The following is a 16,625-nucleotide window of genomic DNA, read 5'->3' on the forward strand; positions in this document are numbered from 1 at the left end:
AAATACTCAGTTGTTTACCAAAAACAGGAAGAATGTATTTATTATATTCCTCAGTTAAAAAAGATAACAGTCTGAATGTTTTAATTACTATAATTAATCAAAGAAAACTAATAAATGCCCACATGTATATGTCAATGGCGACACTCAAATGGCCAGTGCGCGAAGCCATGCATACAGACACCTCTCTCTCTCTCTTTCTCTCTACGATATGTTTGATTGAATGGCAAAGAGGTATAAGAAAAAAATAGTATAGGCTAAGAAGAAATATCCCCAGGGCTTGGGAAACAAATGGAATTACATCACACGATGGTATAAAGGAGACCAGGTCAAATAACAGAAGTGGCTTTCATTGAACCCGGAAAACATCAAAAAATTTTGAGTAGGTTATGTACAATAGTTTTTTTTCAGTCTTTCCACTTTTGTAGTTAATTTAACTCTGTTATTTCATCACTGCTGCTGTCATCACTACTGTTTATTTTCATTATTTAGTCTTCAGTTAGGTGTTCCATTGAAGAGAAAAACCTGTATTTTACACAGGAAATTTCTCAGATAGGTGTTCCATTGGCATAACTTTTTACCCACTAACTGACATATTCTGAGGAGGGTGTTGTTATCATTCATTCATTGCCAGACGCCATGCATCCCAAACGGGGTGGCCAAGGGCTTAGAGTTAATTGTTTTACAGGGAGGGGCACTAATCCTCCATCAACCCCACTTGACACATAGGGAGAACGTTATGCCAACAGCATCTGGTGTTCCCAGGTGGTCACCCATCCAATTACTAACCAGACCCAACGTTGCTTAACTTTGCTGATCGAACGGGAAGCGGTGTATTCAACGTGGTCAATAGGATCAATAGGTGTCTGTTCGTACAGCTGGGAGGCAGGGTGGCTGGCCAAGCACAGAGATTTCATTTTCATGCCAGAACATAGAAAATATTTAGTACAGAGTTATGAAATTTCACAGAGTTGTGTGTGTTATGGTGAACTGATGCCTTTTGACAGGTAAAACTGCTGTGGCCTAAGTAGATTTTTTTTTTAATAATGGAAAAGTAAGAAAAAATCCTGATTATTTAATCTGACCCACACAAGGAATCTGAAGGGCTCAGGTTATGTGTTCTCAAGACGTTCTCCTTGCACCCATCTTTAAAAGATGGGAGGGGTGTGTGTGGGCCGTTATGTACTTAGGTGCACTGGGAGGTGGGGGGGGGGTAAGTGCTTGGCCAGGTGGAAGGTTGCAGCAGTGGAGCGTTGCCTATGTTTTCTGTAATCAATGCTGTCCGTTTCATCTCTTTTTAGAATCCAGTAATTATAATCTCTGTTGTCTAAAACAAGTTTGCCTTTAATACAATGAATTGAAGGGACTGTTTATGTTGTTGCAATGAAAAATAAAATTCTGCTAACTTTGTTTTTATTAACATACATTTTTTTTCCATTGTTGCACTAACGTTATCGAAGAGCGACTTACATCGCTTAGGTTGTAGCGCTATGTTACATCCCTGTTCCCCATTGCCACAGGCTCCAACAGCAGTAGTTCAGTATAGGAAAGACGTTGCCCAGTGAGTTGTTCTTCCTATGGTCAGCCTTTAGGTGAACAGTACACAAGATCAGCTCAGGCACAGTGAATAAACATTGGCTTCTTAAGTTCACTGTCATTATTTTCCAAATAATTACACTTAATGCTTTCCAACTTCACTTCACTGTTCTCACAATCACTGGAGCTATACCAACTTTACTAACTGCAATTACACTTAATGCTTGACAACACTTCACTAACTTCACAAGTACCGAAAATATACAAACTTCACTGCACTGACACTGCACTACACTCAAAATGAACTGAAAGCTGACTGAACTTGTTCTAGTCTCTTATCCATCCTTATATCAGCTTGCATTGTTCGAGAATCTTCTACTTCTCCACAGTTCTGGTGTATTCTAGAGAGAGAGCACAGTTACCAACTCGGAGACAACCAAAACATGCAAGTTTTCTTACAGTACATAACACTCTAAATCATTTGCCATACAAACTTAAATTAGCCTACATAATTTATCAATCAATCACATAAATAGAACATAATAAAAAAAAAAAAAAGAGCAGAAAAACTAATGCATAACTTACGAAATAACTAAGCTCACAAACAGCAGGCAAACTGGCAACTCTGACTCATACCGGAACTAGCTACTGTAAACATGATGAAACATCGAGAAACATCTCGGCTACCTACCTGGTAAATCTAGCTTCTTAACAGCTATATCAGTCCTTGCGGTTTGTACCAGCATTACCATACAAGTAAAGCAAACTGACATAAAATCTTCTTGATATAAGGACTGATTAAGAAAACCATAAGAATATTTTGAACACTCCTCAGCTAGTGTTTCCATCAACATAAAAATGTGAACATTTATTTGGTACAGCAAGTTTTCTTTGCTTATTTATAGTAGTTAAAACATTCAGACTGTCTTGTTTAACAGAACAGATTAATTATATTCTTAGTTTGTGATGCACAGCTGAGTATCTTAATCCCAGGGACACAAGAGGAAAGTACTTAATAATAAATATCGTCGATCATCTGGCGTCTGCTGTGATGACATTATCGGCGGCCAATCAACAGCCGCGAATCATACCACCCCTACTCGCCCCCTAGATCTCTGCCGTATATGTCAACAAAAAGGGATTAAGTGATATGTTTTCAAAGAAATGTCACTATTACTTGTAGCTGTGGGGGAAAATATTACAATAAGATTACTCATGCAAAATATGATTTTTTATAATCTGACATCTGCAGACAAATACTAATCAGCTGGCTCTTGTACCGGAAAATAATATACTAGTCTCAAAAAGTTATAGTAACTGAGGGGATACGTAATTATGTGTTAAATGTATTAAAGAAAAAATGTAGCAATAACAATTACGTAGAATTAATAGGACAGGATATTTAATGATATCTGAGTTGAGTATATCTCAATAAAATATTATACTTGCAGTGGGAAAATGATATATTTATATTTCCAAAAATGTATATCAGCTGTTACCTGGAATGTGAGAATCAGAAAATAAATGGCACTTGGGTTGAGAATATAGTATTGACTGGTCTCTGTGATGAAAGGATCGAAGTTGACTTAAAAAAACAAATAAATGTTTTCACATGAAAGGGTTATGCATACAAGATAAATGTATAAACATGGTTTGCATTATTAGTTAAAATTAATATTGATAACGAGGTGAATTAACTAAATTTTCTCCAGAATAACCTGATCTACTATAAAACGTAGGATCCTGCAGGGAAGGATATGGTACCATCTGCTGAGGAGCTCGGACAGGAGCTTCCTACCACTAGATCGTCGTCAGAGGAGGCTTGGGTATTTTCAGGATGGAGCAACTAGTTGCGATGCCAGGAATGACAGAGACTCCTGGCTGATATGCACCTTCTGGCATGGCAGTATAACGTCCAAAGGAATCATGTGCAATGCCTCTTTCACAGGGGCTTTTACAGGAGAGAGAGGGGGCGAAAAGCACCTGTAGCAGCGAGTGTTAAGGATAGGAGATTAAGTTTTTGCTTGTAGGGATAACCGTGCATGCTAATAAAGCATCTTCGGCTACCGGACCAGTATCAGAAACTTGATACGCATTTCTTATCCTTCAACAATTTTTTTAAGCAAAGTTTCATAAGACGCTAAAGAGAACCTCCTTTTCTTACATACTTGGTGATTGACTTCAAGTTGACAGGAGGGCAGACTGTAGGTGCAGTTAATAGTGGGCAGGTGGGAAAATGTTGGCGGTAAACGATGAAACCTTGTGAACAGACACTGACCTTTTCTGTTTTTCCCAGTTACCACGCCACCATTTATCCAGTACAAGTTGCTGGGCTGATAATGCCTGTATATTTCTCTGTTTTGCCAGGATTCTTTCATGGGGCATAATAGCTTTTAAAATAGTTTTTAATCACCAGCAACTTCGAGTTCTCAGCCTGACTACCTTCGGTACCACATTCTGTGTTGGTGCGGCTATATTTGTCTGATTCTCTATGACAGCTACCATTTAACCCCACTCCCCAGGCGCCATACTAGTGTGCAGTACTAGCACGGCACAATTGACTTTCTGAAACTGACACTTTTTACCTGAATGGGCAAATGCCCAATGACACTTTTTATGATCCAGTGTTACTGATCTGCCCCATATCATGAGCAAGAAAAAAAGTTTTAAATATTATGCGCGGTAGTACCGGGTAGATTACAGCCCCTAAAAGACGGGTGTCCGAATATGTGGCCACGCCCCCCATCCCCCAAACTCACCGCACCCACCCCATCCCCCTACCACCACACCCACACACTATCCCCCACCATCCCACCACACCCTACCACCCTTAACCCCAACCCTCCCAACACCCCAACCTTCTCCATCACCAACAACCCCACCCCAACCCCCCACCGCCCACCCTCCACGCCCTCCACCGCCCACCGCCGGGTTATTATCGGGCATTGAGGTAACGATACTATACAGATATAATTGGCTACAAGTATAAGGTAATCTAGTTTGCATATTGAGTAATCAAAATAAACAGAAGTGAAATTCACGACGGTGAAGTTAACCAGAATTACAACTCTCATGATTGGAAAACTTCTTACAAAAAATCTTCAATGGAATTTTGTTTCAAATACTTTTCATCTCATTAATCCCCTCACCTGTAACTGATTCTCTCTCTCTCTCTCTCTCTCTCTCTCTCTCTCTCTCTCTTGGTCGCACTGTTAGATCTTATCTCATAAGTAACGCTACTGCAATGGCCAATGATTTTCTAAAACGTCTGCTTCCTTCCTTCCTCCGTTAACCCCTTAACCGCGGGTGTCATTCCAGAATGACGGCGACAAAACTGGACCAAACCGCGGGTGGCATTCTGGAATGATCGTGAATATTTTGAACACCGCGCGTTTTCCCGGCGCGCAAATATTCTCACGCAAGAGTAGCTGTCGAGTTCTTTCACGCCAGCCATCCCACACCTCCCTCCTCCAACCCCGAGGGGACCCCCCCCACCCCTGCCCTGACCCGCGTCAGTCAGTATCTGTCCAGCTCTGTGCGTGATAATGGCGCTCCGTCCCGACTCATCGTCGCTCGCTTCCTCCTCTACAATGTTTAGTGCTAGTGTTCCCTCTACCTCTACACCGGTAAAGGAACTGCCGACGGCGAGGCAGAAGGGGTTGAGCACTCCTGAAATTAGAACTGAGCTGGACAAAACAGTAAGTACTACTCTTGATTGTGGCAGTGAAAGTGACACACTCACAGCAAGCAGTGATGATTTGGCAGTGATTGGTGGTGAACCATTTTCCATTGATAGTGACAGTGATGAAAGTGATCGTGTTGATTCCCCCCCCAACCCCAACATTCTCTGGGTAAGGAAAGGGTCCTATTGGGACAACTGGTATTTCACGTGGGTAGGGAGTGAAGCGCAGGCTCACGTCTCCACACCAGGCCCTAGTACGCATTTCCCATCAATTTCCCGTTCCCCTAGCCCAATTGCCCTCACATCATCATCATCATCATCTGTCGTGCCCTCTCCTCAGTCTACATCATCTGAGGAGTACGAATTACCAAAGCCTGCAAAGCGAGGGAAGGCAGGCCGTGCAGGCCGTGCAGGCAGGCCTAGAACAAAGGGGATGCGTGGCAGTTGGAGGGCAAAGCTGGGCGATAAGCGAGGCGATAAGCGAGGTGATAAGCGGGGTAGAAAGGGTCAAGTTTCACCACGCACCAGGTCAGAAACCCCCCCGCTCAGTTCCCTCACCCGCGCCACCCCCCCACTCACCGCCCCCGCACTCACCCCCCTCCCCGTTGCCTCCTGCCTCACCCACCTCCCGCTTGCCTCCTGCCTCACCTCCTGCCTCACCCATTGCCTCTACATCAGCTCCTTCTCACAGGGAAGCGAGTGAAATGCAACCTGCCCCTGCCACTGAACCACGCACAGGGCAAGTTGATGCATTTGTTTGGACTGACGGTGGAGATTTCCAGCCACACAATCCACCGTTTGATATGACAAATGCTGGAATACAGCCTGCCTTCCCATGCAACGCAGGTGATGAGTTTGTTGATTACTTCCTGGCCTTCCTTGATGATGAAATTGTGCAGCATGTCAGCGATGAGACCAATAGGTATGCAACTCAGTGTGCAGCACAAGGGCTGGGACCTATTGGCTCGCCAAAGCAAGTGTCGTGGTTGCCTGTCGGGATCAGAGAGCTGTATGTTTTTTTTGCACTCATGTTTTTGATGCCCCATATAAAGAGACATGAGTTGGAGGAGTACTGGCTCGTGGATGACATAACTACTATCCCCATATTCGGGAAGTATATGTCACGGGATCGGTTCCGACAGCTGCTTGGATACCTGCACTTCGCTGATAATGACAACCCGTCCCAAACTGACCCTTTGTGGAAAGTGAGGGATTTCCTCAACAAGATTAGGGATCGATTTATGCGATTTTTCAGGCCTATGCAGAAAGTCGTCATAGACGAGTCCCTGGTATTGTTCAGAGGACGTCTCAAATTCAGGCAGTACATCCCCAGCAAACGCCACCGCTTTGGGATAAAGTTCTTTGTGCTGTGTGACTGTGAGACGGGGTATATAATGGATTTTGTCATTTACTCGGCTAGCACAATGGATGTGAACAGGAAAGACCCCTTGGCTTCTCTGGCTCCGTTGTAAAAGTGCTGATGGAGAGGTATTTTGGTGGTAATCATGTGCTGTACACAGACAATTATTACACAGCACCGAAACTCTCCAAATACCTTGCTGAACACGGCATTGGCACTGTTGGCACTGTACGGAGCTATAGGAAAGAGTGGCCTAGTTTCCCCGAAGCATCATCATCATCCAGGGGAGATGTTCACCTGAAGAAGTCAGAAAAGCTTCTTGCGATCAGGTGGCATGACAAGAAGGTTGTCAATATGATCAGCACCATCCACAAGGGGGAAATGAAGAGAACTGGGAAGGTCAGCTACAGGACGGGAGAGCCAATCATGAAGCCTGATGCCGTCATTGATTATAATGTAAATATGAGACTCGTTGATAAGTCTGATATGATGATTGGCGAAATAGACTGTCTCAGGAGAAACACCTGATGGTACAGGAAGGCTTGCCTGCACATGCTCGATATGTGCATGCTCAATGCCTTCATTCTTTACAAGACACAAGTCGGGGGCATAAGGCAACCATCACTGAGACAGTTTTCCAAGACTGTCGTTCAGCAGCTACTTGAACGATTTGGTCAGGTGACGGCATTGATCCCGAGGCGACACTCTGACACACAACCTGACCGTCTTGAGTGCCGCAATTACATGAGCCGGCACCAGCTTGTGAAATTGCCTCCTAAAGCAGGCGGCAGGTTGTCACAGGGCCGCTGCAGAGTATGTTCAACCACCACACGAAGGCCTACGACGAGAAAAATGAGCACACACCAGTGCCTTGAATGCCAAGTCGCTCTATGTGTAACTCCGTGCTTTGCCGAGTACCACTCTCTGAGTAAATACTGAAAGTGACAGTGATATATAGTGATGCGACAGTGACGTGCTTTGCCAATAATTGTATAATGGATAATGTAGTAATAAGGGATATTTTGCCTAGAAAATAAAGGAAATATTGGCCAGTATAATAAGTGATATTGTAATAAGAGAATCTGCGGCACTTGTGGAATTCTGCGGCACTTATGTAATTCTGTGATGCGCCAGTGACGCAATATAGTAATAAGTGCATTGTAAATATAATGTACATTGCCCATATTATATGTAAAATAATATTAGAAGTTAGAAATAATGAAAAGATCGCAGGAAACGTCCAGTGAGCGGGTGCCGCCGCAGTGAAGTGAGGCGCAGCCGCAGTGAAGAGCGAGCAGCCGCAGGGAAGTGCCTTTTACCTACCTCAGTGAACACAGAGTGGGTGTTTATCGTATGTACAGTGTTCATATATGTTTATATTACTATTATGAGAGAGTGGTTGGCATTTGGTACTGGTGTGTGGGGCGTAAAATAGTTATTTCACACCCCTCACTTCTAACGGCTCTCCCCGTCCTGTGAAAGTCAACGAAGTCATGAAACCTACATCAATGGAAAGCTGAAGGTTTGTACTTTCTAATGGTACCTTATTTTTTTCTCTAGCTTTATTCTGTGCAGAGTTATTAAGGTTTAAAGGTTTGTTTACATTTGGCTGAAACCCCCGCGGGAGAGGACAGTCAGACCAAAACAATACCCGCGGTTAAGGGGTTAAGGCAGGCTCGTAGCACCCGTCTGGGGGCTCATTCTCACCCATTTTCCGTCAGATCCTCTAAAGGGAGAGTTAACCGATACTTAAGTCCTACTGGCATGCAGCAGGTCAGCTCATAAACTGTCTTCCTCAGTCTGTACTACTGTCTGCCTATGACTCCCAGCCTTCTACTGTATATGTAATGTGTCAAGGCATCTCGAAAGGAACAAACATTTAATATCGCTCTCTTTAGTTAAATTTTCATTTAGATGTGTAGATTTGCAGGACATTAGCCTTTTTTGCTTGGAAAATTACTTTCTCCTGTATATGTTAATACAATAACTTAAATATAACAGTACAAAGTTTGATTTTTATGCATGTAAATGCATTAAACTATATGTCTCTGAGATATAGTGCATTAGTATTATTTCACTTGATACTTGTAAGCGAGTAAGATATATAGTCACATCCTAATGATCTCATGTGCCTAGAGCCTCAACAAAAAGAGAACATCTAAAACAACAAGAACAACAGCATCAACAACAACAGCATCAACAACAACAACATCAACAACAACACGCAGAAACAATTCATTTTCCTTTTCTAACTAAATGGTTAATTCATTAAGAAAAATGCCGGGCCAGATTACAAGGATCGGTTCATAATGTCGAGTCTCTCTCTCTCTCTCTCTCTCTCTCTCTCTCCCTCCCTCCCTCCCTCCCTCCCCCCCTCTCTCTCTCTCTCTCTCTCTCCCCTTCTCTGCTTGTTTTTCCTCCTCTGCCTTTCTCGCACTTGCTTCCTGTCATTCATCACCAGCTTCTTTCATGCACATTCCCCATTTCCTTCCACTTTCTCCATCTCTTTCTCTGTGTTTGTCTGTCTGTCTCTGTCTCTGTCTCTCTCTCTCTCTTTCTCTGTCTCTGTCTGTCTGTCTCTGTGTCTGTCTGTCTCTCTCTTTCTCTGTCTCTCTCTCTCTCTCTCATACTGTATTGGGCAACAACGTTGATTAAGGTTTGGACACGTGGAGAGGATGGTGAAAGAGAGATTGACTAGAAAAGTTGCATGTGGAGGGCGTTGGTGGAAAGGAGGCCGGAGGATGAGATGAACTGATGGAATAGAGAGATATACTGCATGAGGAAGGGGGGTGAGGGTTGAGGGGAGAGCAGAAGAATGACAGAGGACAGCCTGGACAGGGCAACATGGAGGTGATTTTTTCTGGCCATCCCTTACGGGATTAAGGCGTATTGCTAAAGATGGGTAGACCAGCATTAACACATGTCCATTCCCTTAATTATGTCAATGCATCAACCCATTTTTTTTTTTTTTTTTTTGCCCTGTTACATATTAATGCCGTATCGTAACTGAAGTGATATATGCCTATATTTCTGGTGTAAATAAAGACAAAAGACTAGTACTAGGTATCCACACTAGACTGTGGAGCGTGTTCGGGCGACTGGTACATGTTCAACTCGTATAGCTGTTGATGATAATGATGTTAGGCACAGCTGTTGTTTTACTGTACATTTTGATTGAAATGATCTCCGTTTTGATATTTGCTTCACACACACACACACACACACACACACACACACACACACACACACCATTTAATCTAACCTGTACCAGGTTAGACTAAATGGTTTTTTGTTATTTAAAAAAAAATAAGTTTAAACCAGACTTGTTCAAACAGAAAAGAGAACCGAGTAGCGAAAGAATGTGCTCAATCAGCTGATTGTTTAGACTACAACTGCCCCAGGGAATGTAAGTACTCTGTGCTTTTAATATTGCAAAATGACCACATACTTTAGTAAAGCAAATTTGGAAAAGAAAAGGGATAAAGGTAGAAAGCAGGATAATGATTTCTACCAGGAAATGGTTGAAATGGAGACTCACAATAAACTGGTATAGCGTGTACACAGACTGGAGATGGCCTTCCAGAATGAGATTGATGAAATAAAGAAGCAGATGCACTTGCAAAAGGAAGAAGCAGAAAAACTAGGACGGGAGGTCAACAAGACACAACCATATGTGAACTAACAGTGGAAGTGAGTAGGCTACACTTAGGAGGAAAATGAGTGAAATGGCAAGTACAGTAGTCAACCACGAGAGTATTATGGAAGAGTTAAAAAATGATACAGAGACAATTAGGCAAGTAAGCAGTCTGATAGACCAGAGCAGTGATATTGAGGAGAAGATAACACAGGTGAATGAAGCTGTTCAAAGCTACAAAAATTATGTGGAAACCATGTATGCTGAAATGGTGAAAGTAAAGAAAGACTTAGAAACAAGGGTGGAAGAAAAAAGCATTAAAAAGGAAGTGAAAAGAGTAATCCAAAACAATCCAAAGTTAGTCAGAGATTCAATAGATATCAACAAATCTATAGTAATCACTGGTATAGAAGAGGATGAAGTAAAAAACAAGATCCCAAGAGACAAAAAGGACATGGCAAATGTAATGAGTCTATTGAAAGAAGTATCAGAGGAAATCTGTAGTAAAGACATAGAGGAACACAAAAGGTTAGGGAAATAAGAGAAGAGCAAGTCAAGACCTCTAAAGGTAACTTTCCAGAGTGTAAACACCATGGAGGAGATACTAAAAAATGCAAAGAATATTATGGAAAAAGAGGAGTTCAAAAATGTATGGATAAAAAGATGCCTAACACAAGAGGAACTGGAATTACTGAAAGAGAAGAGGGAGGAAGCAAAAACAAAAAATGAGGGAAGATCAGATGAAGAGAAGAATACATTTTTTTTTACAAAGTAATAGGATTGCAGGTACGAAAGTGGTACATAACCAGGAGGGAATAAAAAGGAGGAAGGTAGTTGAACCATGTCATGACGAGTATATAAACAAGATGATTAAGTTGATGTACTCAAATGTGGATGGAATGGCATCTAAATTAGTAGAGATGAATGATTATGTCAGAGAAAATGAACCACATATAAGATGCCTAACTGAAACAAAATTAACACCAAGGATATCAAATGACATACTAAACTTAGAGGAATATAATATATGGAGAAGAGATAGAAACTTAAAAAAAAGAGGAGGAATTATAATATTAACTAAGAAAAATCTAAAAGTCAATGAAATAAAACTAGATAGACCTATACCCCCACAAGTAGAACTGATTGCAGTAGAGATCAACACATCTGAAGGGAAAGTAATTGTTGCCAATTTGTACATGCCACCCAGATCAAACACATGGGAAAGAGACGAATATGAGGTCCTGGCAGAGTACAATTCAGAGTTTAAGAGCATTACTATATAAAATGGAAGGGAAATCGGAAAGAATTATACTAACTGGAGATTTTAATACAAATATAAATTGGAATACTCTAGATATAATAAGCCAAGAAAGCTGTTGGGACCAAAAGCTCCTGGATCTCGTGCAAGAGTTTTTCCTAACGCAACATGTGAGGGAAACCACAGAAAAAGAGGACTCGATGTACCTTCAATGCTAGATCTCATATTTACTAGGCAAGAAAATGATACTGACAGTTTAATAAAAATCACCCTCCACTCGGCAAAAGCGACCATGCAGTACTAAATTGCAACTTCAGGATAGCATATGACATAGTTAACAGCAATGAAAGTTAAAAAAAAAGAGCCTAAACTATAAAAAGAGAAATTATCATGACCTAAAGAAGTATTTAGAAGTTGATTGGGAAAATGAGCTTAGAGGACAAGATTTAAATGCTGTATATAAAAAATTCTCTGAATTTTATGAAATAGGTGTGCAGAAGTACATCCCACAGCACAAAGAAGCATATAAGAAAATACAGAAGTGGTTCAATACAGAATGTAAAAAATCAAAAGAAAGAAGGGATTTGTTGTGGAATAGATACAGAAGACACAATAGTGAAAGGGCATATAATAATTACAAACAGGTAAGAAACGATTATACGAGAATAAGGAGGGAAGCCCAAAAACAGTTTGAGGAGGATATCATAAATAAAAGTAGTGATCAACCGAAGCTATTTTACAGCTACATCAGAAGCAAAACCAAAGTAAAAAATATAATACAATCCGTTACGGACGAGGGAATCACCTATACACAGGAGAAAGATATTTGTGAAACACTAAATAAGAATTTCCAATCAGTTTTTACAGAAGAAAAAAAATTTGAGAGGGACTATGTGGAACATGCATGCCCACACATACTACCAGATATACAAATATCAGAAAAAGAAATACAGGAGGAGTTAAGTAAATTAGACAGAGGAAAAGCAAATGGTCCTGATGAAATTTCATGCTGGGTGCTACGGGAATGTGCAAAGGAGTTAAGTAAACCATTATTTTTAATTTTCAAGAAATCCTTGAGTCAAGGTAAACTACTTGATATTTGGAAGTGTAACAACCCCTTTAAAACGGGGTGAATTAGGATCTTACAATGACGTTGATGCTGCCACCAGTGTAACGGTCTAACCCTGGGGAAAAGTCTCTAATCAACGAGGTCAATCACCCGGAAGACAGACCACTGACACACATTACAAAAGACAAAAAAAAGAAAAACATGAAATGGTAGTGTGGGGCGTTGTTCTTTGTACGCTTCCTCGTCCGAAACCGGTGGGTAGAGAGACAGCACGTTGAAAGGGGGGCACACAATTTTAATGACAAAATATTTTGGGATAACATACAAAATTTACAATTTCTGACGTCACATTCAAGCCCTGACTTACTAGTTTACCTAATTCAAAAATAATACCTATTCATAACTAATAATTTTATCTCAGATGGATTAAAGTTCGGGATGATAGATCTGAATTACATTACTCAAAGAAATACACCATTCTATATTATTACAGACACTGAATTTAATATGAAAACGGGGAATAATGACTGTCTTATCATAAAAAAAAATAATGAAAGGATTTTACTACACAGTTTCTGCACTACACCACTCTACTCATATACTACAAATCTCTAAATAATTTCCCAGTATCTATGATAGATCTGAATTACATTACTCCAAGAAATACATACTACTAATCTCTGAATAATTTCCCAGTACGCGACTTATAAGGCCATCCAGAACACGTGGTAGCCTGTACACAGAGAGAGAAGCGCCGGGCAAGTCATTAGCATTAAACACTAAACAAAATATATTCATTCTCAGATCACATTAACACACCTCCTCCACCAAACCCCTCAAAAAAATATCACTGCACACTGATGTCCCCAGCTATAAAATAAAAACAGCACAAAAAAAAAAAAAATCTAGGACATCGGGAGCTCACCTGTACACAGAGAGAGAAGCGCCGGGCAAGTGGCGTTACTCTGCCTGCGATCCCCCATCCCGGGAAGTGCAGGTCGCCAACTCAACAATTTTCCTTTATTTATATTCACATACGAATAACCAAATCTGTCTGAACCGCGAGTTTAGAAACAGCTGGCAGCAAGGTAGATTGGTAAGCAATTATTGCAGGCTCTCACATTGGCTTAAACAACTAATTTTAAAAAGGTTACTTGACTATGGGTTTTTCGAAGCTCACGGCTAGTGGAGTTATAGCCACCCCCAAGGATGATGCATTACACAAGAACATTTCAACATACTTATGTCCCCACTCAACAGTCGACAAATTGGGGTAGAAAACATAAAAAAAAAAAATATAGACTCATAATACAATAATACCTTAACCTAATCCTTACCCTAATTTTCCTACCTAACAACACTCCACGAAATCCACAAAATCCACCGCGAGTTTCAAACCTTGAGGAAAAGGAGCGTTACACACGCCCCCTCTCCGGAGTCTAAACTCACGGTGAAGACACATTCTTAATACAACTCAACACCAAACCATCCCTACCAGGTACAATGTCTACTAAACAACTAACACTCTGGTCTCAACTAGCTTTTTGTCCCCAGAGTCATTTGACTCATACATCTTCCCCGTGAGGAAGACCAACTCTCCACCATGCACACGTTTTACACTCGGGACCCCAGTCATCCTCACTCTGCGGGCAGTCTTTGGAGAAGTCGTCTGACTAACCTCCGTCACTCTCGTATTAGCTCTGCTCATAGTTGGGAGTAATCTATTACATTCACCTCATTCAACCAAGTCATTATTCATTTACACAAATCACCCCCATACTAAGTGGAGACAGTGGTAATAATACGTCCTCAAGTGAACTAAGGACCCGCTACACCATCGAAGGGATGACTGTGACGTGAGCAAGGGAATTAACAGCCCCATCTGAAAACCCCCTCCTCGAATGAAGGTCACCGTACTATTACTACATACAAACACTCAATACCGAACACATTATAATCTTCACACACATTGGGTTCTCTTGCCCCGAAACACTAGATGAGACAGAGTTCAGCTGACCTTCGAGCACTGTAGCTAACAAGGATTACATACACTGGACTCACTGTTCGGTCAGGCTCTCATATCTTAACGGTTCCAACTGTTACACTTTTCATTATTTACAACACTCTTCACTATAACCTAACTATTTACATATTAACACTCCTCAATGAGCCGTCGTGGAGGTCTGCGTCGGCGGGGAGGAAGATCATGATCCTCTTCCTCAACCTCATCATGTTCTTCAACACAGTACTCCTCCTGCTCAGGAATTATCTCTGTCCGGCTCACATAAGGTTTCACTTTTTCAGCTGCCCTCTGTACCAATTTCCCTGAATAAGGGTCCTCCATCACATAACCTTGCCCATTTCTTATCACTTCAGTTACTCGGTATGGGCCTTTCCATTTGGCATTTAGTTTAGTGCAGGTACCAGGTAAGGGCTTTTCCACTTTAACCCACACTAGGGAACCAGCTGATACCTTTTCCTCTCGTCTTTGTCGATTAGCTACTGCTCTATACCTCCTCTGGGCTATCACACTGGCGTCTTTTATCATTTGTTTTAGTTTCTGCACATCACTATCCTCAGAGGGAATGGTAAGTAGTGGAGCGGTGATGGAACGAGGTGGCTGTCTGGCGAAGAATGCCACATACGGCGAAACTCCAGTGCTACTGTGGACTGCCTGGTTCATATGTGACTGGCATTTACCAAGAAGGGCAGGCCACCTCAAAGGATAACCCTTACACAGTTGAGCCATCACAGTTTTTAGAGTTCGATGCATCCTTTCAATGAGACCGTTGGCTTGAGGGTGGTATGGGGTAGTGTAGAGCAGCTCGACTCCGTGTTGTTCCGCCCAGGTCCTCATCTCATGTCCAGTAAACTCCAAAGCGTTGTCACACAGCAAAGATCTTGGTTGGCCAAAGTCGGTAACGTACTGAGAAAGCCTATCTACTATCCCTGCTGCATGTTTGGTCTTTAAAGGATAAAATTTTACAAACCTAGAATAATGGTCTATTATTGTAAGAATATACCTGTTACCATCTTGTCCTGCAGTCATATCAGTCAGATCAATAGCTATCCTTTCTAATGGCTGTGACACTATGGGTAACTCTTTGTACTGCTGTGACATTCCCTTATTAGATTTATATTGTTGACAGTTAAGACACTCTTTAAGGTACTTTATTACATCTACTTTGATTGATGGCCAATAGAAATACTCTTCTGCTTTCTTGATTGATTTATATTGACCAAAATGCCCTGATTTATCATGTGCCACTTCTAGAGCTTGTCTGACCAAATGTCTGGGTACTACTACAGCATAACTCAAACTAGAGTCCTTATTCTCCCTCACATAATGTAGCACTCCATCTATTATCTCAAATTGATCAAGGGTTGCTCTAGCAATCTTTCGCCTGGGCAATACTCCACCTTGCAAATAAGCTATTAACTCCTCCCAGGTTGGGTCTTTCTTTTGTTCTTCTTTGAACTCCTCCTGAGTCAAACCTAACCACGTAACACGGGACTGATGGGCAATACATCTGACTGGTCGTGATAAATGATCTGCAACTACGTTATCCTTCCCTTTAACATATTTTACGTGAAAGTTGTACTCTCGCATCTCGAGCATCCACCTTGTTACTCTCGGAGATTTGGTTCGTCTACGAAAGATATTAGTTAAGGGTTGGTGGTCGGTCTGAATCTCAAAAGTGGTCCCCCATAAATAGTGATGGAAATGTTGGCACGCAAGAACAACTGCCAAAGCTTCCTTGTCAGTTACAGAGTACCTTGTTTCACATTTACTCATTTTCTTTGAATAATAACCAAGAGGTCGTATAGTCTGATCAGGTTGAATTTGATGCAGTACTGCTCCCACGCACTCATCACTGGCATCGGTTACTAACACCAAAGGGAGCTCAGGCTGATAATTAACGAGAACGGGTGCTGACATTAACTTTGCCTTTAATATTTCAAATGCCTCTTGACACTTATCAGTCCAATTGAATCTAATACTTGACTTCATAAGGTTGGTAATAGGGGTTGCAATTTTAGCAAACTGTGGTACAAACTTCCGGTAAAACCCACACATGCCGATGAAAC

At 41.5% G+C, this 16,625-nt stretch overlaps 1 protein-coding gene and 1 pseudogene across 1 annotated transcript; both read right to left on the reverse strand.

Annotated features, from left to right (window-relative positions):
* Positions 1–737: 737 nt before the first annotated feature.
* On the reverse strand, positions 738–852 carry LOC145398526 (5S ribosomal RNA; annotated as a pseudogene).
* Positions 853–14,688: 13,836 nt separating this feature from the next.
* LOC145398291 (uncharacterized) lies at positions 14,689–15,657 on the reverse strand. The gene has a single exon (XM_080271182.1). It carries the CDS (start codon positions 15,655–15,657, stop codon positions 14,689–14,691), a length of 969 nt encoding a protein of 322 aa, XP_080127308.1.
* Positions 15,658–16,625: the final 968 nt, after the last annotated feature.

Source organism: Coenobita brevimanus, chromosome 45, assembly GCF_032717465.1.
Source record: "Coenobita brevimanus isolate Jiangsu-jjx chromosome 45, ASM3271746v2, whole genome shotgun sequence".
Taxonomy (NCBI): domain Eukaryota; kingdom Metazoa; phylum Arthropoda; class Malacostraca; order Decapoda; family Coenobitidae; genus Coenobita; species Coenobita brevimanus.